This window comes from Gossypium raimondii, chromosome 5 (assembly GCF_025698545.1).
Source record: "Gossypium raimondii isolate GPD5lz chromosome 5, ASM2569854v1, whole genome shotgun sequence".
Lineage (NCBI taxonomy): Eukaryota > Viridiplantae > Streptophyta > Magnoliopsida > Malvales > Malvaceae > Gossypium > Gossypium raimondii.
Window position 1 is genome coordinate 23,698,114 of NC_068569.1, and position 23,836 is coordinate 23,721,949.

Genomic DNA, 23,836 nt, shown 5'->3' on the forward strand with positions numbered 1-23,836 from the left:
AGAAATTCAACATCTCTTGTTAAATTTCCACTTTGATGAGATATCATCTTTACATTTTCAAGAATGTGTAACAATGGATTTGAACTAATAAAATCATTAGGATCTTTTATCTCATAGAGAGAAATATCTGGTTTAATCTCACCACTACTAGAAAAATTGATTTCTAGAAATGTGGTGTCTTGAAACTCAGATTCGATGACACGACCACTTTTTTATTCACCTATAAAGACACCTTTTGAATGTTTAGAATATTTTACAATATACTCCTTTTACCTCTTAGACCTAACTTGTCATATTGATGAGTAGGCTAATGTACCTAAGCAACACAATCTCAAGGTCTTAGATTACTATGATTAGATTTTCTACCTGTCCATAATTCATAGGGAGTCGATCCAATAGATTTACAGAGTACTCTATTTAATACATAATTAACTGCCAATAGTGCATTGACCTAAAGGGTGCTAGGAAAATTTCTTGAGCCATCATGGACCTGATCATTTTCTGAAATGTTCTATTTTGCCAGATCACTACACCATTTTATTATAGAGTTTTTGGAATGATTAACTACCTATCTCTTCTGTTTTTTTTTATCACATAAGTTGTTAAATTAATAAGAAAAATATTCATGTCCTCAGTCAATTTTTAATGCTTTTAACATTTTTATCTTATTGATTTTCCACTAAAATAACATATTTTCAAAAGCATTCTAATGTTTCGGATTTGTTAGAAATCATATAGGCAAAATTGATGTAAAGTAATCTATAAAAGTGATAGAAATATACTCCACTTCGTGCCCTAACATTCATTAGGCAACAAATATATATATATTTTTTCCAACTAGATAATTTGCACATATAATTAGGTTAACTTTTTCGATAGTGCCTAACAATCCCCCTCTAACTAACCTATGCATTTTATGTTGTCCTATAACAATTTAGCATGCCAAATATTCACATCCACGTTTAGAAAATGTAATTATTGAATAACTATAATTATTAATGTTACAGGCCCCGACCCCCCTAAAATGTAAAATTACTATTTAGGCCTTTAAAATTTTTAAAAATTTTAAATTAATAAACTTTGGCCTCCCCTAAAATTATAAAAATTCGATTTAATCCTTTAAAAATTATAAAGACATAGACTATCAAAAATTAAAATTTCATCCGCCATCTTAAAAAATTATTCTGGCTTCGCCCCTGTTGCTACATGATGAGTAGTCAATATCCAATATAATGAAACCATTCAACAAATATCCAAATCCTTAATAAATTTGTTCCAAAAACAAATATTTAAGAATAAATATAAAATTCCATCTTACCTTAGCAGTAAATATCACCTACTGACGAGGCAAAAAGAATCATGTAATAAATTTATAAAAGAAAATATAAAAAGCAAATACGGCTTTAGTTGAAATGTTTAAGTTGTGACAGTGAAAATTATAATGGTTTATGTTTAAATATCATGATTCTCATTATCGGTATGCATCTTTCTAGATTTATTAAAATATAAAAGATATAAATACACTAAAAATAATATCTGTTCTTTTGTAAAACGAATTAGTTTTAGTAATTTCACAACCGAGTTGAGACCGGTTAAGAGGTTAAATTGATAAAAAAAAGATTTAAAAGTTCAACCTTTAATATTTATAGTAAATTTTAAAAATAAAATCTATATAAATAAGTTTTTATAGGTTCAACAGAAAAAAAAACCCCTTTTAATATAATTCTGCATCAATTTCATAATTTGATACTTTCTCACAAACAAAATCCAATCCCCACGGAAGAGTGAATGTCTGATTTGGCTCCAATCCGTTGCTTATTTATTATTTAATGTATATTTAATTATTATTCATAAATTAGTTTTCACATTCAATGCTTTATTTTAAATCATGATAATTATTATATTAAATATTAATAAAAACATAATAGAATTATCTCATAAATGTCATCACTATACTCGAAAGTTCAGGGCATAGGATTTAAAAAAAAATTAAATTATTTTTCATTAGTATTGAGAGAAAATTTAGTTTAGGCATAAATAATCGAATTTGAAATAAAATTAATTTTTTATACTAAATAAAATGAATTTAATTGATACTTGTTTAATTAGTATTATTGGTGGTGCAGCATTTTGGATGATACATGGATTTGAATGTCTTAAAGGCATAATATCGAGGGTTACAAGTAATTTTAATAATTGTTAAAGTACTTGAAAGGTCTTTGTATTATAAGGATTTGATCAAATTAATTTATCTATTATTAAATGATCAATTTAGTAAGTTCAAATTGTAATAATGTTAACATTAACTATAAAAATGTTTTGACAATTATTGTTTTCAATCGACTTTAATACAAAATAAAAGATTTCATTTTAAGAACTATAAAAACTTTAAAAATATTGCCTCTGTTTAATTGTAAATATTAACTCTAATCCAATTTAGCCTTATTTGATTCGTTTTAATAGTATAGGGACTAACTTAATTTATTTAATAGTAGAGAAACTAATTTGACCAGGCCCTTATAATGGAGGAACTTTCAAATACTTTCACCTTTTAATAATTGTATAAAAATAAGATTAATTTAGTAAAATTCAAATTCAATTCTTAAAACTTAAAATAAGATTTAGCTTAAGTCTACTTAGTTCAAAATTCTTTTAAAACACCAAGTTCTCACTTTCGAGTCCCACATTGAGTAGCTTATATTGGAGCTCTACCATATTTATATTTAGTTGCGGTCTACAGTGAACCTGATCCGGGATGAGTTATGTTTAAACTGTGTTTTTTTTAATATTATAAATTGGGGAGGAAATGACAACAACATGATTTGAACTTTTGGGTGCCAACAAAAGAAAAAAATGATAGCAACGGGATTCAAACTTGATCTTTGCGGTGCTAACAAAAAGACTTAACCACTGCTCTAAATTCTGCTTTGTAATGGTAACTTCTGTCTGAAGTAATCAGATGTATAAATTTTGTAATTGCGCATTAGGTATTTTTATACTTAAAAATTTTTTTAAAAGAAAAACACCAAGCTTCCCCGTACCCTCAGACCATGGGATCCGAACCCCTGGCAACACTACCAGAAAAAACGGACAGAAAAAGAATAACAGTCAGTCAGTCCATTTGATCACTGAGTACCTCACGGATCGGATCATCTATCATGTCTCGACTCTCCCTTCCGATCGTTGCGCTTCGAAGACTCGGTCTCATTTCCTCAGATAAACTCTTCCATCGCTTTATATTTTTTCGGACACTCATTTTCTTTAGCTTTTCCTTGCCTCCTTTTACTCTTTTTTTTTCAACTTAATGTTATTATGTTCAGAGGCTCTTATTTTTTCCCCTTCGTTGCTCTTCTTTTTTCGAATTGGATAATTTGATCGGATTTTCTACCATTACTTTTACAATTTAAGTTTTCTCGCTGGGAAAAAATGGGAGCCTTGAGGATTCTCTTTGGCCTTTTGCTGATTACCGTTACATCGTGGATAGTGTTCTTGTAAGTACATCCATTTTTTTTTTAATTTTATATGTGAAAATGTCTATATGATTATTTTTATTTTATTTTATTGCCTGAAATGCTATTTGAACCAGCTTTTCGCTTATGCATTTCGATTTTGTTATCGTCCTTTAGTGTTTGTTGGCGTTGTTTATAATTGTGGTCATAAAAGCTGTTTCGTATGCTGTAAATTTAGTTACTTACAAATTTGTAAAAGGCGCTGTCGATTTATTTCTTCACTTGAGCAAAATAATTCCAATGAGATAATTATGAAATTGCTTATGTATGTATGTATGTATGTATGTATGTATGTATGTATGTATGTATGTATGTATGTATGTATGTATGCATGCATGCATGTAAATTCTTAATGATGGTTGTATTCTGTTTGAACTTTGAAGTGATGCACCATCTGTGATTGCTAAATTTTATGTTACTTATACATATTATTTGACTTTACAGTTATGCTTTGAAGTTGCTGTTTTGGATTCTAAGCAAGACTGTGGGAATATCTATTGAATTCCAAATTGGAGGATGGAATTGTTTGAAGGATATTGCGGTGAAGTTAAAAAAGGTCTTTCTTGAATTTCATTTGGTTGTTTTGAGCTTCAATATTCTGTTAAAATAGGACTCATAAATGTAAGTTACTTTTAAAGCCTCTGTTTGTCACTAACACCAGAGTCCCTGAATTGTCAAACAATTTCACTTTTTTTCTTTCATTATTCAATTTACTCATTAAGCTATCTTGTCTGAAAGGATGGAAAAGTGAGTTTGAAAGTCAATTCATTGGCATAGTGGGAGAAATGAGAAATAAATTTATATTTTTCTCAAATGTTCTTCAGTCAAGAAAAGTGGTTGCAAAGAGTGAGATAAATGTTATTTCATTTGCTTTGTAGTATGGAGAATAAGAGGGGAAAGTGTAATTAGTTATTGCACGTACATCTCTTTTTTTTTTCATAATTTGATGTTTTACCAAAACTAAGAGGAGGGAAGGGAGGCTAAGTAGATAGAATCTAATCTTTTTGGCTGGAATTCGGTTAAAGTTGGAAAGATGGGTAGTTATGAAACACGTAGAAAGCTGGTGTCTCACATATTCTTCCCGACAGAGTACTCCTTTCTTTCCAGTTTCCTCTTGCACCTTTCTATCATGTCACTTCTTTTTGGAGTATTTTGGTTGAAGTGATAATATGGAGTATTTTCACTTAAGGAGTGTCATGGACCTTTGTATTGATCTTTCCTTTCGTGTGGTGTCCTCCGGGTGGAGTTTTTCTCATATATGATGGGCCATCCCACTTGGCATATTACTGCAATGATGAGCTGCTTTGTTTGCTGTCAGCTTATTTGCATTATTTTGTCCTAGATATGGCTTTGCAAGGTTCAACTTCTACCTATGGTAAAATCTTATTGTGTTCTTACATGGAGCACTTGATCACCATGAATCTTTAATTTATATATATATATACAGGTCAAACAAATTCAACTTAAATACGTACTTTACTCTTTCGTGAGCCTTCTGCACCTCCATTCAGAGTTATAAGTGAACATATAAATAATTAAATGATGAATGACAGTAAATAATTAGCTTTTTGCACGGAATAGGAGCTTGTTTTTTAAGCCAATCCTCTGTATTAGAAAAGTTAAAAGTAGCCTTTAAAAAGCATGAAGACTATAGCCTTTAAAAAGCATGAAGACTATCTGGATGTTGCTTCAGTACTTCCTAATTTAGTATCATTTCCTGCTTTTCGTTCCAGCTACTATTTTGCAACCTATGTCCCTGTTCATAGTGTTCATCATGTTTTCTTTGCTTGGATAATTTTCAGGGTGCTCTTGAATCCTTAGTGGTCAGTGAAATTAAGCTCACTTTATGTCAGCCCTCGGTTAAACTTGGGAATGGCATTATTTCTAAGAATCTGAAGCTGCAGTTGGTAATAAGTGACCCAGAAATTGTACTGAGGCCTAAAAGTAAAAGCTCTTCAAGTAAAAGCTCAAAGAAAGCTAAATCCAGTAAACCTCGCTCTTCAGGCAAGGGCAAAAAGTTGATGGCTGTAGGTAACATTGCAAGATTTTTGTCAGTTTCTATTACAGATTTGGTTTTGAAGGTAATTAGTCTTTGACCCTTCTCTTTTTCCATAAAGTAATGATTCAGCTTTTATATAATTCATCTGCAGCACATAGCTTTTTAATGCTTTTATGATGTGGTTGTGTCTGTTTGTTTACTGGAATATATGTTAGATAGGGAGCTAGGGAGAGTGTGATGGGAAACAATGTTTAATGTTATAAGTTCTGCAAATTGGTTTTTGACTTCTAACTTTGTTCTGATTGAAATCTATCAATTAAGAGATTCAATAATAACTTTTTGTTGGTCCTTGTAAAGCGATATCACATGTGTGCACTGTTTGGAACCTCAGTTGATGTTGGAGCATGATTTTAGTAGTCAGTAGACATATTTATTAGCTCATTTTCATAAAAAAAACAAACTTTTAAGAGTTTGATCTTCTTCAGACACCTATGTCATGCATGCTTTATCATCTAGTTAAGGCTCAACAATCTCTAAATTGCCCGGTTTCACATATATCCAATGCCAACGTATACTTAAATGAGTTTATTTTTTTCCCTTTATTGTTTTTTTAAGTTGTCCTTCTCTATTTGGAAGTTTGTGTACTCTTAAGTTAATTTTATCTTAAAATCATGCAGACACCTAAAGCAGCTATTGAAGTTAAGGGAATCAAACTAGATATATGTAAAGATGGTGGCTCTAAACCCAACTTGTTTGTTATATTACAAATATTACCAATTTCTGTCCAAGCTATTCAGCCGCTCTCTGGTGTTATGGAAAAGCCTTCTGCTCCTTCTTGCTGTGAAGAGTTTTCTTTCTCTTGTGAATTTGGCAATGATGGGTATTTCTTTCCTCTCTGAATTTTTTATAGAGGCCAAATAATTCCAGCTCATTAATCTTTGGCAAAAGTTCCGGTTAGTGATAGTAAAATTTTAGTTATAGCATAAAGCTCTGTTGGGTTTCGTTTCTGTCTCGTACACATATTCTCTACTTAAACATGTATTCCTTGCTGTCGCTTTTGCTTTATGTGCTATAATATTCTATATTTAATTTTCTTTCAGGGAAGCTGGTTTAGTTGTCCGAAATGTGGACATTAACTTTGGAGAGATTATTGTAAACCTCAATGAGGAGCTGCTGGCCAAGAATAAGAAACCGCCAGATGTTTCTTCTCAAACTGATAAAGTTAAAGAGTCAACTGCTGATTCCTTACCCGCTAAAAAACCTGATAAGAAACAAGCTGCTATTTTAGCATTGTCAAAGCATGCTTCTATTTTTCCGGAAAAGGTTTGTGCTTTTACTCATCAATAGAGATAGGCTTGTTATATGTTTTCCTGTCTTCTAATGTTGGAAGCCATTTTCTAATTAAAGTTGCTATTGAAGACGGTTCTCCATTATCAGAGTGCAAAAACTTTGATATTGGCGCTTGGTCATAATTGTTTTACTCCATCTATCATGAAATTTGTTACGTTAATGTTCTATTGGTTGAACAATTAAAGATGTAGTTCCAACCTGCTTGGAGTAACTGCTTTGGTTTACTGTTGGTGAGCTTAAGAATAGGCTGCCAGTTTGCGGAGGTAATGAGGAAGCTAAGAATGCAAGAAATTAAATTAGAGTTCTGATGAAAAGTGGCATTATTGAGATTCTATACCCTACGGAAGATGGTAATTGTTTGTCTGTTGGAGCCATATTTTCTTTTGTAGAATAGTGAGAATTGAGAATTAAAATGTGTAGCCCAGAGACAAAGCTCAATTTACTGAAGAAGATAATGCTCAAGTTATTTGACTGCACTGGTGGTAAGTTCGTTTTATTCGTTCATTTTTATTTGTTGTCTGAGACAGATTTGCTTCAACTTACCAAAACTAGATGTGAAGTTTGTGCATCGGGAACATGATGTTGTTGTTGAAAATAACATCAAGAGCATTCAGTTGAAAAGCATCAAATCAAGATCAACTGAAGAAGTGGAGAGTACACGCATTGATGTTCAGTTAGAATTCAGTGAGATACATGTATAGCCATTACTATTGATGTTGCAACTCTGTTTTAATTGTAACTATACTCTTGCATCTCTGCCTATTATTGACATTGGTTTTTCCTCTCGATTTCAGCTTCTTAGAGAATCTGGCTCTTCTGTATTGGAGATAATGAAATTTGGTGTTGCCTCTTTTGTCAACATCCCGGTACAGGTAAGTCCTGTGAAATCATGGCAGGTTGGTGTCTTTGTCAAGTTGCTACACTGTCTTTGTTTTACAACAAGGTAAAAATATGTTTGACAACAAATGCTGTTATCAAGTTTCCATTTGTTTTATTTATTTACGATGTCTTTTACCAAGTGGTCTCAGATGAGTATGAATTCAGAAACTATCATTTTCAGTTGTCAAATCTGAAAATCTAGGATCTGACATGGCATCGGCATTTTATGTTGTTCATATGTCAGGCATTGTAGCTTGATAGAAAATGAATATTATTCTGTTATGCTCTTTTGGGGGATTTAATTTGGATTACCGGTTGAGTAATTTCTATTTGGATGTCTGGGCCTTGTATATTCCAAAATTTGCTTGCATAACCTGAACCAAATAGAAATTAAAAAAAAAAAAAATCTTCGCATAAACCACACCAATTTAACCTGACTGTCGTCTTTTACAATTGTTAGCATCTGTCTCTTACCCACTGGGAAAAGATAAATAAATATTATTTTACCAAGACTCTTCTCCCTAAAGTACCTGTATCAGACATCTGTGTCCTACTCATATTTGGACAAGGTATGGGGTTATGATTCTCTATATGTATGGAAAAATTTAGAAATAGTTCAGTGTACTTACGTCAAATGCATTACTGCTCACATTCACCGAAAGTCTGGATAAAATAGCTAAATACGATCCAACTTGACCTGCCTTTAAATGGCAATGACTTATAAATCAAAAATTGCCCAAGCTGGCAACTTCTTTTAGAAGAACAAACATTATTAGTTCCCCAGATAGGATCTGGTTTTGATCATTTTGGCCCCGATACAGTCAAGGGAGTCAAATTTCCCACATTGGTGAATGGTTCCCCAACCCAACTGATTAAACTATCTGGTTTGTGGTTCTTGGAGATCATCTTATCAATTGTAAAAGCAAACTACGTAATATAGTTACATTTAGCAATTCGGACTTCTCTAGTTTCCTTATTCTGTTCATTCCACTGTTAACTTGGATGTCTGAAACGGGGTTGACTGCTTATATTTTGGTCCCTGTTAAATGATGGAGATAGTAGGTTTTCAATCTGATTGAAAAGGAAGTAACTTTATCATGTTTAGTTTTACTTAGCCTATTCTCTATCTTTAGTTTATATATGTGTATATATATAAATCTGATTACTTCCCTGGTTCACAGACAGACTATTCTCATCACCTCGTTTTTGTTTGGGAGTAAAGGAAGCCCTTCTTCCCCTCTCATTTCTATCTAGTTCTCCTACTACCTGTTTATTTCTCTTTTGCTCGGTAGCATTGTATGTTTTAACATGTGGACTTGTTAAACATGGTGTGGGTGCCACATTTTTATTTTTGGGGTTGGTTCAGTGGCTTATTCTTTATAATGCTGTTGCTTTTCAGCCAATCTCACCTGTTAGAGCTGAAGTTGATGTTAAGTTTGGAGGGATTCGGAGCACTGTTATAATGACTAGTTTAAAGAGATTTTTGAAGTTGAAACCCCCTAGTACAGGATCCAAAAAGAAAGCAATGGTTCTTCAAGCGGAAACTTCTACTATTCCGAAGCCACAATCAACAGAGCCCAAAGCGATAATGTGGAAATGTACTGTCTCAGTCCCAGATATTACAATTGTGCTTTATAGTATCAGTGATGTGCCGCTGTATCAAGTAAGCAACATATATCTTTTCTATGTTGGGTATCTGGGAAATGACAGAGCCTTCATCTTACAACTCATGTAGTGCCATATGGCACAGGATTTTATATCTGAGATGCATAATCTGCTAGTTATCTTTATTATTATTATTATTTGCCAGAACATTGTTGGTATTGTAGGATGCATCTGCAGAATAGAGTTCTTTAGTTTCAATTGATCTTCTTCTTTTTTCTTTTCGCCAGATAATCATGCCAAATATTTAACTTATTTTACTAGAACTTCTGATGCATAATCAAGTGTTTTTTTTCTTCTAGGTAGTATTGTCAAGTCAATAGTTTTTCTATTAGGCGATGGGAACCATGGCCGTAGTCTATATAATAAAAACGCTGGTTTCACTTTTAAAATCAACAGATTGCTAAAAGTAGAATCCTACTTTAACTGTTTTACAAAACTCCAAATACAAAAAAGTTGCTCGTAGACTTTATCCAACATGCTTGGATGCTTATGATGGTTTTGCTGACGTAAGAGTTATAGATTAGGTTGTAGGATATCTTAGTTCCATCTCTGGTCACACTTATAATTTATTTGCTTTTCTGAGAAACATGATATGTTCGGTCTGTTCCCTTTTTGGTGTTATTCACTTTGTCTGCATCAATTGATTTCTGTTTGCCTTTTGGAAAACATTATGACTGGCACCAATTTTTATTTTGATTTCCAATGCAGTGCTGCTTACAGTCAACATATGTGCTTGCTAACGACATTTCAAGCACAGGAATCGCAGTACACGCTGAACTTGGCGAGCTGAATTTGCAAGTGGCAGATGAAAATCATGAATGCTTGAAAGAAAACGTTTTCAGTGTTGAATCAAATTCAGGTTCCTTACTGAATATAGCAAAGGTTAGTGTAGATTGGGGTAAAAAGGACATGGAATCATCTGAAGATGGTGGCCCTAGATGTAAATTAGTTCTTTCTGCTGACGTGACTGGAATAGGCCTTTATTTTACATCCAAGCGAGTAGAATCACTTATAGTAACAGCCATTACCTTTCAAGCACTCTTCAAAAAACCATCTTCCGGTAAGAAAACAACACAGAGCAGGGCAGCGCGTTCATCAAAGCCATCAGGGAAGGGTACTCGACTTATAAAATTTAATCTTAAACAGTGTTCAGTTAGTTTTTGTGGCGACACTTACTTGGAAAATACAGTTGTGGCAGATCCCAAGCGAGTAAATTATGGGTCTCAGGGTGGTCGAATTGTTATTAGTGTTTCAGCTGATGGTACACCACGTACTGCAACTGTACTGTCGACAGTTTCAGATGAATGCAAGAAATTAAAGTACTCTCTTTTGCTTGACATCTTTCACTTTAGTTTGTGTGTCAACAAGGATAAACAATCCACACAGGTCGAGCTTGAAAGAATCAGATCTATCTATCAGGACCATCTCGAAGAAGATAAACCAGACAAAAAAGTTGAATTATTTGATATGAAGAATGCAAAATTTGTACAACGCTCTGTTGGCCATAAGGAGATAGCTATTTGCTCTTTGTTCAGTGCTACTGACATCTCCATCACTTGGGAGCCCGACATGTGTCTGTCTTTTGCTGAACTTGGTTTGCAACTGAAAGCACTGGTTCAGAATGAGAAGGCTAAACACAAGGGACCTGGAAATGAACACGCAGATAATATCTCCAGCGAAAAAGATGCTGAGCAGAGGAAAGAAGTCATTGGGGTGGAATCGGGTCATGTTGATAAACCAAAGAAAAAAGAATCTGTTTTTGCTCTTGATATAGAGATGCTAAGTATATTTGCCGAAGCTGGAGATGGAGTTGATGCATTTGTGCAGGTTCAGTCAATTTTCTCTGAGAATGCCCGCATAGGGGTACTTCTTGAAGGACTGATGCTTAGTTTCAATGGAGCCCGGTTATTGAGAAGTGGCAGAATGCAAATTTCCCGTATTCCCAATGTTTCCAGCTCATCTGATCCAAATGTACCAGTTGTCACTGTGTGGGATTTCGTGATTCAAGCACTTGATGTTTATATTTGCTTGCCTTTCAGGCTGGAGTTGCGTGCCATTGATGATGTTGTTGAAGAGATGATACGAGCTTTGAAGATTGTAATTGCCGCTAAAACTCAGCTAATTCTTCCTCCGAAGAAAGATAACCCGAACCCGAAACCTAAAAAGCCTAGTTCATCAAAATTTGGATGCGCAAAGTTCTTTATACGCAAGCTGACTGGTGAAATTGAGGAAGAACCAATCCAAGGATGGCTTGATGAGCACTATCAGCTAATGAAGAAAGAGGTCATTGAGTTAGGTGCTAGGTTGAAACTTTTTGATGATTATATTTCGGCCAATCAGTGTCCTAAAACTACTGAAACTAATGATTCTTCTTCTGAAAGAAGGGTCCACTATAATGGAACTGAGATTGATATGCAAGATCCTTCAGCAATCCAAAAAATGAAAGACGAGATATATAGACAGTCTTTTCAATCCTATTACTTAGCATGTCAGAAGGTAAAACCAGCGGAAGGCTCTGGTAGCTATAGGGAAGGTTTACAGTCTGGTTTTAAGCCAAGCACCGCAAGAGTTTCTCTTTTTACTATTTCAGGTACAGACCTGGATGTGACCGTGACAATGATTGATGGTGGAAATGATGGGATGATAGAGATTATAAAGCAGCTTGATCCTGTCTGTCGTGAAACTGAAATTCCGTTTTCCCGTCTATATGGGTGTAATCTTCTCCTAAACGCCGGCAGTCTAGGTGTTCAGATAAGAGACTATACGTTTCCTCTTTTCTCTGCTGTTTCTGGTAGATGTGAAGGCCGTCTTGTGATGGCACAACAGGTAAACTCCTAGGCTAGCTCCCTTCCCCTTTTTTCTCTTGTCCCATTCTAAATGGAAAGATAACAATATTTGAAATTCTTCTTTATATGCCATTCCTTTTCTGAAAAAGAGGGAGGGTGGAAGGTTGCTGATCTTACACTGATTGAAATAATTTTATTTGAATTTTAGGCAACAGCTTTTCAGCCCCAAATATCGCATGATGTCTTCATTGGGAGGTGGAGAAAGGTCAGCATGCTTCGTTCAGCGACTGGGACAACTCCACCAATGAAAACATACACAGATTTGGGTTTACGTTTTAAAAGTGCGGAAGTGTCCTTTGGGGTGGGATATGAAACAGTTTTAGCTGATGTCAGCTATGCATTCACTGTGGCACTTCGTAGGGCTAATTTAAGCAAAAAGGGTCCTGGTCTTCCAGTGCAGCCAAAAAAGGAGAAGAGCTTACCGTGGTGGGATGACATGAGAAATTACGTCCATGGAAACAATACTTTAATCATTTCTGAAACTAAATGGTACATTCAAGCATCTAGTGATCCTTATGAAAAGCTTGACAAACTTCAAATTGTTTCTGGTCCTCTGGAGATCCAGCAATCTGATGGCCGTATTTATAGTTGTGTAAGGGATTTTAAAGTTTTCTTGAGCAGTTTGGAGAGTTTGATAGATAGTCGCAGCTTAAAAATTCCTACCATCGTATATGGCCCATTCCTAGAAGTGCCAGTCTTTAGCCTTGAGGTTTTAATGGATTGGGATTGCGAGTCTGGTTATCCCATGAATCACTATCTGTTTGCACTTCCTGTAGAAGGGAAGGTTCGGGAGAAAATGCTTGATCCTTTCAGATCTACTGCTCTTTCTCTCCGATTTGACATTGCTTTTAAAGCCCTGGTTCCCCCATCGGACAAACAAACCCCTTCAGCGTCAGATTCCACTGTTGTGGATGGAACTGTCAATGAGGCACATTGTAAGGCTGAGAATGTTTCAATTGCATCACCAACATTTAGTTTCAATGCACATGACCTAGCTTGGTTGGCTAAGTTCGGGAATTTAATGATTTTACCTCCTCACAAAATCCGTTTGTTTGCTCGGTTTCCTCGTTTTGGAGTTCCACGAATTCCTAGATCAGGAAACTTGCCATTAGATAGGGTGATGACAGAAACAATGTTCCGTTTAGATTCTACGCCTACTTGCATAAAGTATAAGACCTTTTCTGATGATGATCCAGCAAAAGGACTGACATTTAGTACAACAAAGTTTAAAGTTGAAGTCTGTTCCAGCAGGGGTAAGCAAAAATTTACTTTTGATTGCCAGCGTGATCCTCTTGATCTTGTTTACCTGGGGGTTGACCTTCATTTGCTGAAGGGTTTCTTAGACAAAGAAGATTGCACTAGTGTCACAAAAGTAGTTCAAACTTCTCAGTCTGCATCCATGGAGCAAGTTCCTACTGAAAAAAGTAATTCTACAAGTGGTTGCACAGAGAAGCATCCTGATGAAGGATTTTTTTTGTCAGCTGACTATTTTACAATAAGAAAGCAGTCCCCAAAGGCTGATCCTGAAAGCTTATTGGCGTGGCAAGAGGCTGGGAAGAAACATCATGGAGTGACATATGTCAGATCTAAATCTGAAAAAGCGAGAGAGAGTGACGAGCATGAACAGTCAGATCCTAGTGATGACGATGGATACTGTGTGCTTATAGCTGACAATTGTCAGCGTATTTTTCTTTACAGCCTTAAAATTCTGATGAACGTAGAGAATCGAGATGCTGTGAGGTCTTTTGGTGCTGCATTAGGCAAAGCACTTGTACCTCGAAAGTCTTGTGCTTCTCGGCAGTATAGACAGAGGAAGTTACTCGAGGAGAAACAGAGACTTGCTGAACAGAAACTTGCTGAACCTGAAATGCCTCAAGAGGATGCTCTGAAGTCACCTTCAACAAACAATGCTGTGCCTTCCCCTTCTCAAAATACGGAGACATCGGGATCAGATTCATCTCTACCGCAAGCAGCTGGAATGGAAAATTCATCTACTGCTGCAGTTGGTATGTCTCATGCTTACATAGAAATTTTGGTTTTGACACATTAAGATTGAGATGCATATATTCCCTGTAATGCTAGTGCGGTTATTTATTTCTGAATTCATTGGTCAATTGCCATGGATGTCATATGCATCAAAGGCCTTTTTTTTTTATGGTTATCCCCATTTGGCTAAATTACATAAACTTGATTATTTTACTTCCAAAGGTTACGGCAACTTGTATGTTTTATTGTAGAACAAGCAAAAACTGAAAAGGTTGATGGTTCTGAAGAGGAGGGGACTCGTCATTTTATGGTGAATATTATCGAGCCTCAATTCAATCTTCACTCTGAAGACGCTAATGTGAGTTATGACATTTTTGCATCTTATAAGCTTATTCATTCTTTATGATGCATATCATAAAGAATAACTTTTTATTGTAAGTTTCCAGAGCATTTCATATTCTTATGAAATCTTTGCACTAGCTATATGTTAGGGAGGTCTTACAGTACATTCTGATCTGTATGATACAGGTGTATAATGTTTCTCTTCTTAATGATTTGTTGATAGTTATCATCTTGTGCTAACCATGTTTTTGATAATATTACTTCTTCATGCCTATCAGGGGAGATTTCTTCTCGCTGCTGCTACCGGTCGTGTTTTAGCCCGATCTTTTCATTCAGTTCTTCGTGTCGGCTCTGAGGTGATTGAGAAAGCACTTGGTACTGGAAATGTTCAGATTCCTGAAGGTGGGCATGACATGACTTTGAAACGGATGGAGTTTTCTGTGATGCTGGAGCATGTGCAGGCTCATGTTGCACCAACTGATGTGGATCTTGGTGCTGGAGTACAATGGCTTCCAAAAATCCGTAGAAGTTCTCCAAAGGTCAAGCGTACTGGTGCTCTACTTGAAAGAGTGTTTACGCCTTGTGATATGTACTTCAGATTCACAAGGCATAAAAGTGGAACCCCAGAATTGAAGGTAATGTGATGCTTACAAGGTAGCTATTTTTGCAAAGATGTCTGTGTAAGTATATTGGCACATAATTGATTATAAATAAAGAAGGGATATATTGTAATAATGATAGTATTAAAACTAAATCTTTTGAGAAGAAAAGACGGTGTTTGTTTTTTTGAGCACTAGATTTCTCCTATATTGAACTTGCATGTGTTTGTTATTTTAACTGTGTTGCAGGTGAAGCCGTTAAAGGATCTCAGCTTTAACTCTCAGAGCATAACAGCTTCTATGACATCTCGTCAATTTCAGGTTATGCTGGATGTATTAACCAACCTTCTCTTTGCTCGGGCTCCCAAGTAAGTACATGCCCCAGTTGTTTGCCTTTTGTTTCTTTTAACTTTTTTACAATGCCTCTCTTATGAAATTGTAGTATGTGCTGTTATTAATTGCAAGAGTTTCTGCATTTTCATGTACTATGTCATGGTTGGAATTTGATTCATCTGTTGGCAAAATGCTGGACTAAAAAGAAATCTTTGTTCTCCATTTTTATTCCTTTGAAACAAGATCTGCAAATGTATATTATTGTAATAGTGTTTCTAAGTAGACTTCATTTTTCTTCCACCTTTAAAAGTGGGGCCTACCTCCTTTCCTGCTTGTCTTTAAAAGATAGATTAAATATTTGTTTTGGGTTATTTTAATCAATGGTAGACCAGCTATGTTAGACTACAAGGATAATCAGGAGCTGGGTTTTCTTAACCTTACCAGGCCTCCTTTTAAATTAGCTTAAAAACAATAAACATATTTTGTGTTTAATATTGCTAATAATATATCAATCAAAGTCTCTTTACACTTGTTAGCTAGTATTCTTAAAGAGAATCTTTTTGAAATGTAACCTATTCTTCAACATTCCTCATATTTGTTATTTGAATGCAATCATCTCTTTTGTTAATAACTTAAAGCAGTTGCATAATCTCAGCAACGGAAGAATTTTTTGGTATTTAATATTGTTCTATTCTTTCAAATTAATTAAAGTAACATGTTTAATTCAGGCCTCAAAAAAGTTGGTTCTCTTGTCCTGGAGAAGATGATGAAGATGAAGAGGAGGCGGCAGATGCAGTGGTTCCTGATGGTGTTGAAGAGGTAGAACTTGACAAAATCACTCTTGAGCAGAAAGAATGGGAGCTTAGGTTGCTACTCAGTGACATTAAGAAGATATCTATTCATTGTGATACTTCAGGAGACAATCCAGAAAAAGAAGGTGATTGGTGGATGGTAAATGGTGGGAAATCAATTCTGGTAAGAAAGTGGACCTTGTTAACAGTCTCTAAATGTCAAGTTTCCATGTTTGCAGAGTTATGCTCTCTCTCAATGTTCTTAAATTTAGAAGGTTAATATTGATGTGGAGCCTATATTATGAGCCAACTCATATTAGAAAAGTGAAGAGCTGAACTTTCCTGTGTTTCACTTTATCAACTCCAATTTAATGTGATGTGAAAGAGCTTGAAACACTGATAGGTCAAATAATTTAGCATGCCTGCTTGATTCCCAACTTCAGCTTTTCTGGGAAATCTCTCATGATCTTTGTTCCTGGAAATATATTTCCTATGACTCCCATAAATTTCTTTCCGCAGAGAATGCCCTTATTGGTGAAGGTAATTAATAGTGATGTGAAGTTTAACTAAGATGCATCCTATCTTACTGTTTAGGACTGAATTTTCGTCTTGGCATCCTGCCTGAACCAATTTCTAAGGTTTTGTCCTCAGCTGGTATACCCATCAAATTATGAGTATCTGTTATGTTGGATAATTTCCTTGAAATGAGGGTCAATCCCTTATCCTTTGTTGGACTATTATTTTCCAGCATAACTTTTTGAATGTGGAAAGATACTCCACCGTCCACCTACAAGTATAGAATCGTGAAATCTAGAAAAGGTGATATTGACTTACATAACTCTGCAAATCTGGCATTTATTTAAAAAGCACTTTGGAGTTTAAAAGGATGTTTGTTGAGTTGCAGAGGCTAACTATGGGGATAAGACTGGACCTTGATAAGGCATTTTGAAGTTGCTACAATTGCTGTTGGCTTTCTTTTTAGTTTTTTTTTTTACTGTATCTCCTGTTATATGCACCTTTTATTGCAACATTATTAATGGGATCAATAGTCTGGGCAGGGATTTTGTGTTCTTCGTATTGGTCTACTAAGATTCCACATACCTGTTTGTTTATTGGTCTTCTAAGATTCAATGTGGATTGATCGTTATTCTTTAGTACACAATAGATTTCAAGCAATAGAACTTGATTTGTGTAGGTGCAAGGGCTGAAGAAAGAACTTGTTAATGCAAAAAAATTTAGGAAGGAAGCATCAGCAGCCTTACGGGTTACAATGCAGAAAGCAGCTCAGCTACGGCTAATGGAGAAAGAAAAGAACAAAAGCCCATCCTGTGCCATGCGAGTTTCTGTGCAAATTACCAAAGTTGTGTGGAGCATGCTTATGGATGGTAAATCATTTGCTGAGGTAGAGATAAATGACATGGTGAGTTCCTTTGCTTTATGCTTATGCTATTGAAGTATCAAATGATATCTTTCTTGATCTTTTCTTGGAGGTTGTGTCTTCAAATAGATGAGTCGTCCTGAACTAACAGTGATTAAGGTCAGTCTGTGTAGTCAAGCCATGTGCTTAGGCTCAAACGGATGGAGCAAACCTCCTCTCTCGCAAATGTAACAAATAAGAATTAGAAATCAGCTCCTTACTCCCGTCCATGCCTCCCTTCAATCAATAAATAAATATCAATTCTAACAAAAACAATTATCAGGTTGATTAATCCATAAATTATATTTTATTCCAATTTTTTCCATATATGTTTATATATATCATCAATATTCCAGGAACTAATATACTGGTTATTTTCTTGAATCAACAAAACAGGTCGTTGAGAAACTCGTTAACAATATTAAGCAATCCAAGAAAGAATTGATAAAAATATACATATATTATAGTCCATTTTAAATGATCTATGGCACTTGCTTCTTAATTCCTAGGTGGAGATCTCTTAAGGCAAAAAAGGCAGTATTCGATCTTATTTGTGAGCCTTAATTTTATTTGATAGGTGAGATAATACATGTATTTTTTAAAGGATAAGTAAGGATGAAAATATCCATTTATATCTTGTTGAAGGTGATATGAAGGAAACTTAGAGCTCGGATTTAATGACTTTTATTTAGGTCTGATAGTACCTATATTTCGAATACATTAGAAAATGATTGGACTAAGCTTCTTAACCTGTACTAACAAAGTTATACATTTGGATTTCATTTAAAATATAAATATATATGTATTTGATTGATTTCTCATTTTAGAAATTAGCACCTTCCTCTTCATTGGTATGTGCTAGTCACGTACATAGAACCTTAGACTAGATTGAGACCGGTATTGTGTTTTCCTTTCGATTGTTCTGTTTTAATTTGACGTTTGGTTTCTTTGTTGTTATTTATTGCATTATGGTTTAATTGAGGTCTAAATTCCATACGGAATTGCTATTAAATAATGTTTGCTTTTGAAGATGGCATCTTACGGTTTTGTCTCCTGTTCATGCAGATTTATGATTTTGATCGTGATTACAGAGATGTTGGTGTGGCTCTATTTACAACTAAGTCTATTATTATAAGAAACTGTCTGGCTAATGCAAAGTCTGATACACTTTTATCAGCCTGGAATCCTCCTCCAGAATGGGGAAAGTACATACATTTTCCTTGATTATGTTGCTGTGGTTATGCCTTTGTGTTTTCCTGATTATAATTTGTGACTACTTTTAGAATATTTAATTTTTCCCCTTTCAAGGTTTATAGTCATTTTGACTACACGCCTCATCTAAAACCTCTGAATTCCTATGCTTTAATGCCCAATTTGGCGCTTCAATGCCAAAAGGACCTACTCCTATATTTACTCCTATCTTATGGTCCTCTGCATTTGCCATTTATGCTATCTGAAACTTGTTTATGTACATGATCATTTTCCTCTTGAAATATCCGTGTGAAGATTTTGGATTAGATACCTAAGCTTGTTGTAAAAATTCTTTAGAAAATCATGATATCAACTTCCCTTTTCGCAGAAATGTCCTGCTCCGCGTTGATGCAAAGCAGGGAACTCCAAAGGATGGAAACTCTGTTCTGGAGCTTTTACAGGTAAATTTTTTTTTCCCTTTTCCTTTTGCAGTCATTGTTTATATGTGTGAGCATTGTATATTTCGAACAACTTCAATACAGAACATCTGAAACCATTATTAGCTTTAATATGTCGCTCGGTCCTGCATGATTTCACTGATTGTAGGTTGATTTAACCAATTATCTGGTTCATATGTTTGTTCTAAGCTGGATCCACTTCCTCATTTGAAAATCTTGATTACATTGTTTATGTGCATCTGGATGTCTTTATACCATAGATACACGTAGAATATCCATGGAGAAGATATGATAACTCTTATACTATACACAAATACGTATAATCTCACACATTGTCAATCTTCTCTATATTTTCCCTTTGAGCTTGTCTTGCAGAATAGATGAAGGATAATTGTACTAAAAAGTGAGTTAAAAGGTTGTCTTAGCTTTGTGATTATGATCAAAATAAGTGCATGCAGGAAATAAGATGACATCTGGAATTGATACCATCAAATTGAGCATGGTGAAATAAGATTGTAAAGAGGAAACAAGAAGCAAGGTCGACAGAGAAGAGAGGCGGATTTTGATGATCTTGCTTTTGGCCCTTGATTCCTTAAAACCGACTTTGAGAGCGTTTAATGATTAGGGTCTTGTATATAGTAGTCGGTTGCAGCAAATGCACTAGTTTAATGGCATCATGGTTTTAGGAGTGGCCATGTTGATTGTGGAGGGGCTTTTCTGATTCATATGGTTAACTCCGTAGTGCTCAGCGTACAGTTGAGAGAGATTACTTTTTTGTTCGTCACATGCAGACTTGCAAGTGATTTATATTATAATTAAGCAACTTTTGTCGTATTTGTGTATTAGATCTTAGAAGCATTTGTGACTTTGATGAACTACTGTTAAGAACAGTTGAGACAAGCTATTTCTTTTGTGCTGTAGGTAGATATATATCCGCTTAAGATTCATTTGACTGAGGCAATGTACAGAATGGTGTGGGGATATCTCTTCCCGTCAGAAGACCAAGATTCGCAAAAACGAAAGGTTAGTTTTGGGATTTGGATCTTTGAATGTGTAATCAAATTTTTAGTGCAACTGGTGATTGTCTTTATGCTTGGAACTTGGGAGATGCAGGAAGTTTGGAAGGTCTCGACAGTAGCTGGTGCAAGACGGGCAAAGAAGGGTTCCATTGATGCTTCATCGGGCAGCCAAGCATCAAAGGAGTCTGAGGCATCTTCCAAATCGAATGTGTCCATTACCGATCAGTCAACAGATTCCCCCCGAGTGAGCATCGTTTTATTTCCCTAACTTGTATTATCGTGTAAACTTATTAATTTGTTTAAAGCCACTAGGTTCCCATAGAGGCTTTGGATCTTTATATTTTTACCGCTGAAATTTACATAAGCTCTTTTTTGGAACCCACTTGCAGACATCAAAGTTGCCAGACCTAAAACCTGGCACTGGGCTGAGGAGAACATCTTCTTTTGACAGAACATGGGAAGATACTGTTGCAGAATCCATAGCTAACGAACTTGTCATGCAAGCTCAACTACTTGATGATCAAGATGAATCCTCGAAAAATAAAACAAAAGACGGGAAATCTGCTAAATCAGGTCGACCAGCTCAAGAAGAGAAGAAGGTTGTTGGAAAACCCATTGAAGAGAAAAAAACTACTAGGCCTCCGAAACTGATTGAATTTCGCAATATCAAGATAAGTCAGGTTGGTTCAGATAATTTTAATTGGTTATCTCATGTTTTATATTGCTATTACTTGGTTTCAATTGTCATAGATTTCTATGGTTCTGCATTAGGTTGAGCTGTGTCTTACGTACGAAGGGTCCAGATTTGCTGTAAGTGACGTCAAGTTGCTGATGGATACATTTCACCGTGTCGAGTTCACCGGAAGTTGGAGGAGACTGTTCTCTCGAGTTAAGAAGCATGTTATATGGGGGGTCCTAAAATCTTTTACTGGAATGCAGGTAAGGAATCTTATTGGTACTCTGGTAAACCTACCTTCAAATCTCCTTACTTTGAATCTTCTCTTACTTTTAAACTTACCTGTCTCAGTTCCCTCTATTTGTTAGATTACGACTGGGAGATTCTAATGCTTCATTTCATAATGAACCATGATAATAACTGTTCCAGTTCTTTATTTTCTTAAAGTATCCTTTTCCTACATATATTAGACATGGTACGGGATATGCCCTCCAAATATATGAAAAATTTGAGCTCACCCATATCGAACACATTCCATTTCTAAGACTCACATTGAACCCGAGAGGGGAACGTAGGAGCTCAATTTATTTGTTATAACCTATATACAGTAAAGTTTGGAGTGCAAAACTGCTGACTTTCCTTTTAATTATTTGACTTTTGGTAGGGTAAGAAATTCAAAGACAAGTTACACAGTCAACAGCCAAGTATAACTAATATTCCTGATGGTGAACTCCATCTTAGTGACAATGATCAGGCTTCTCAATCTGATCAGAAATCGACAACCTTTCTTAAGCGTTCAACTGATGGAGCCGGTGATGGGTTTGTTACTTCCGTTAGGGGTCTCTTCAACAATCAACGGCGCAAAGCCAAACAATTTGTGCTACGAACTATGAGAGGTGAAGCAGAGGCTGATCGCCCGGGAGAGTGGAGCGAAGGTGAAGCCGAGATCTCTCCATTCGCTCGGCAGCTGACCATAACCAAAGCTAAGAAACTTATTAGGCGGCATACAAAGAAGTTTGAGAAAGGTATCCATTTGTTTCGTTCAGCTCATTCTTAATTTCATTTAAACACTGAATTCTTGAGTGCTTTCCATACCAGGCATTGAAGGGATGAAGTTTAGACTGACTTTGTACTGGTTCAGGTTCAGGTTCGGGTGATCAAGATGCATCTCCAATGAATACTACTGATCCAGCTGCTTATGAATCCGACTCTTCTAGCGGATCTGAACTCATTGAGGAACTTAGTAGGGTTCAGAAGAAATAGATCCATCTCTCATCTAACAGAATTGAATTGCTTGAAGACTTTGAGTAGGAGCAAACGCTACATACACGATCCGATACTATGCCTAATCTTGAAAACACTCATGACCGTAACTGCAACCTTAAATTGCTGAACGTATGCCTCTGCATTGGCTATGGGATGATATACCCTTTTGCTTTTTTCCTAGTACTACTGATTGTTGTTTGAATGTCTTCTTCTGTTGTTTGAAGTGCTTCAGGCAATTCAAATCTGAAAATTTTGTAGCTTGAATTAAATAATTTATTTTGCAATAAAAAATAAATGTCAAAGTCCCTACCCTTTTTCTTTGGGGTAAAGCTTTTATCGTTGAACTTCTTTCTTACTAAAAATTGGCCCGCGAATCTTTTTCTTTTCGTTTTCGTTTTCGTTTTCTAATACATTATACATGAATTCATATCACATATACTGTATAAAAACTATACAAAGCAAGATTACTACAAAAGACGTTTGTACTTATAATAGGTATTTCTAAGTTCAAATATAATTTGATGCGGAGTACTTGTTGCACAAGCCAACCAAATAAAAAGCTATCAAATTGTATCTTAGAAACAAGTAAAAATGTCCTATCCAACTTCATTCTGGAATCAGATTATTTTAAGCTTAGGCCATTTTAAATTTAGATCATTCATATTTTTTTTAAAATGGTGTCAGTTTACATTTCAAGTTCAAGTAAATTTAGATTTGGATTATTTCGGATTGTGGGTCATTTTATATTCAAATAAATTTAGGTTTGGATTGTTTCAGGTTATGGATCATTTGAGGTTCAAGTCATTTTTTGGTTAAATTATTTTTGAATTTAAATTATTGATTTTATGATCAAATCAAATTTAATCAATTTAAATCAAATCAATTAGATCATATCTTTAGGTTCAAATTATAATTGAAACACATGTATTTCAATAAAATTCGGAACAATATATGCTAGTATCTCAAAAGCATACCTTTTTCAAATGATTTCCATCAAGTCACCTGAAAAAAAAAAGTCATTAAAAGGGAAAAAGAAAGTTGAAGGTCTGAAAACATACATGATTGGATCTATTTGTGACACCATTCAAAGGATTTCTCTGGCATCAACTTCATATATCTTGTTAGAAGGAAGAAACAAATGATAATTTCAAAAAGCTTTGATCAAAATACAAGAGAAAAGCGTGTAACGAGTTCTTCCTGGGTACCACAAATGTCCCTTTCCTTATTTGAAAGTTTCACTTGTCATTTCTATATAATTCATTCAATTTTGTACTGAAGTAGCAACCAGCAAGTAGAAATATATTTTTATTACTCAGATTCAAATGAAAGCGTTGAATCCAAATATATATTTGATAGATATTTTTCTTCAAGTTTTTGTATACATTTAGAGAGTTTGTAATAACGTAATCTTAATATTTGAAATATTTAAATAAAATTGTTATTATCTTTTATTTTAATTTTAAATTGTGTTAAATTATTGTTTTATCTTTTCTTTATCTTAATTGTAATT

The 23,836-nt window shown here is 34.9% G+C and overlaps 1 protein-coding gene across 1 annotated transcript; it reads left to right on the top strand.

Moving 5' to 3' along the window:
• Positions 1–3,167: 3,167 nt before the first annotated feature.
• LOC105770276 (protein SABRE) lies at positions 3,168–22,664 on the top strand. Its single transcript, XM_012591399.2, has 23 exons — positions 3,168–3,491; positions 3,954–4,065; positions 5,312–5,590; positions 6,186–6,388; positions 6,609–6,831; positions 7,386–7,553; positions 7,653–7,730; positions 9,137–9,400; positions 10,111–12,228; positions 12,397–14,254; positions 14,486–14,592; positions 14,855–15,211; positions 15,425–15,543; positions 16,237–16,483; positions 17,495–17,719; positions 18,782–18,921; positions 19,296–19,368; positions 20,287–20,388; positions 20,479–20,628; positions 20,774–21,064; positions 21,156–21,323; positions 21,725–22,085; positions 22,202–22,664. The coding sequence occupies exons 1-23, from the start codon at positions 3,427–3,429 to the stop codon at positions 22,321–22,323; spliced, it is 7,830 nt and encodes a 2,609-aa protein (XP_012446853.1). The 5' UTR covers positions 3,168–3,426; the 3' UTR covers positions 22,324–22,664.
• The last annotated feature ends 1,172 nt before the right edge of the window (positions 22,665–23,836 follow it).

Bases quoted from the DNA above. Each gene is read 5' to 3' on its own strand.
- LOC105770276 (XM_012591399.2), top strand. From the start codon at position 3,427: ATGGGAGCCTTGAGGATTCTCTTTGGCCTTTTGCTGATTACCGTTACA. The intron at 21,065-21,155 runs GTTGGTTCAGAT...GTTCTGCATTAG, and splicing joins GCAATATCAAGATAAGTCAG to GTTGAGCTGTGTCTTACGTA. The intron at 21,324-21,724 runs GTAAGGAATCTT...GACTTTTGGTAG, and splicing joins AATCTTTTACTGGAATGCAG to GGTAAGAAATTCAAAGACAA.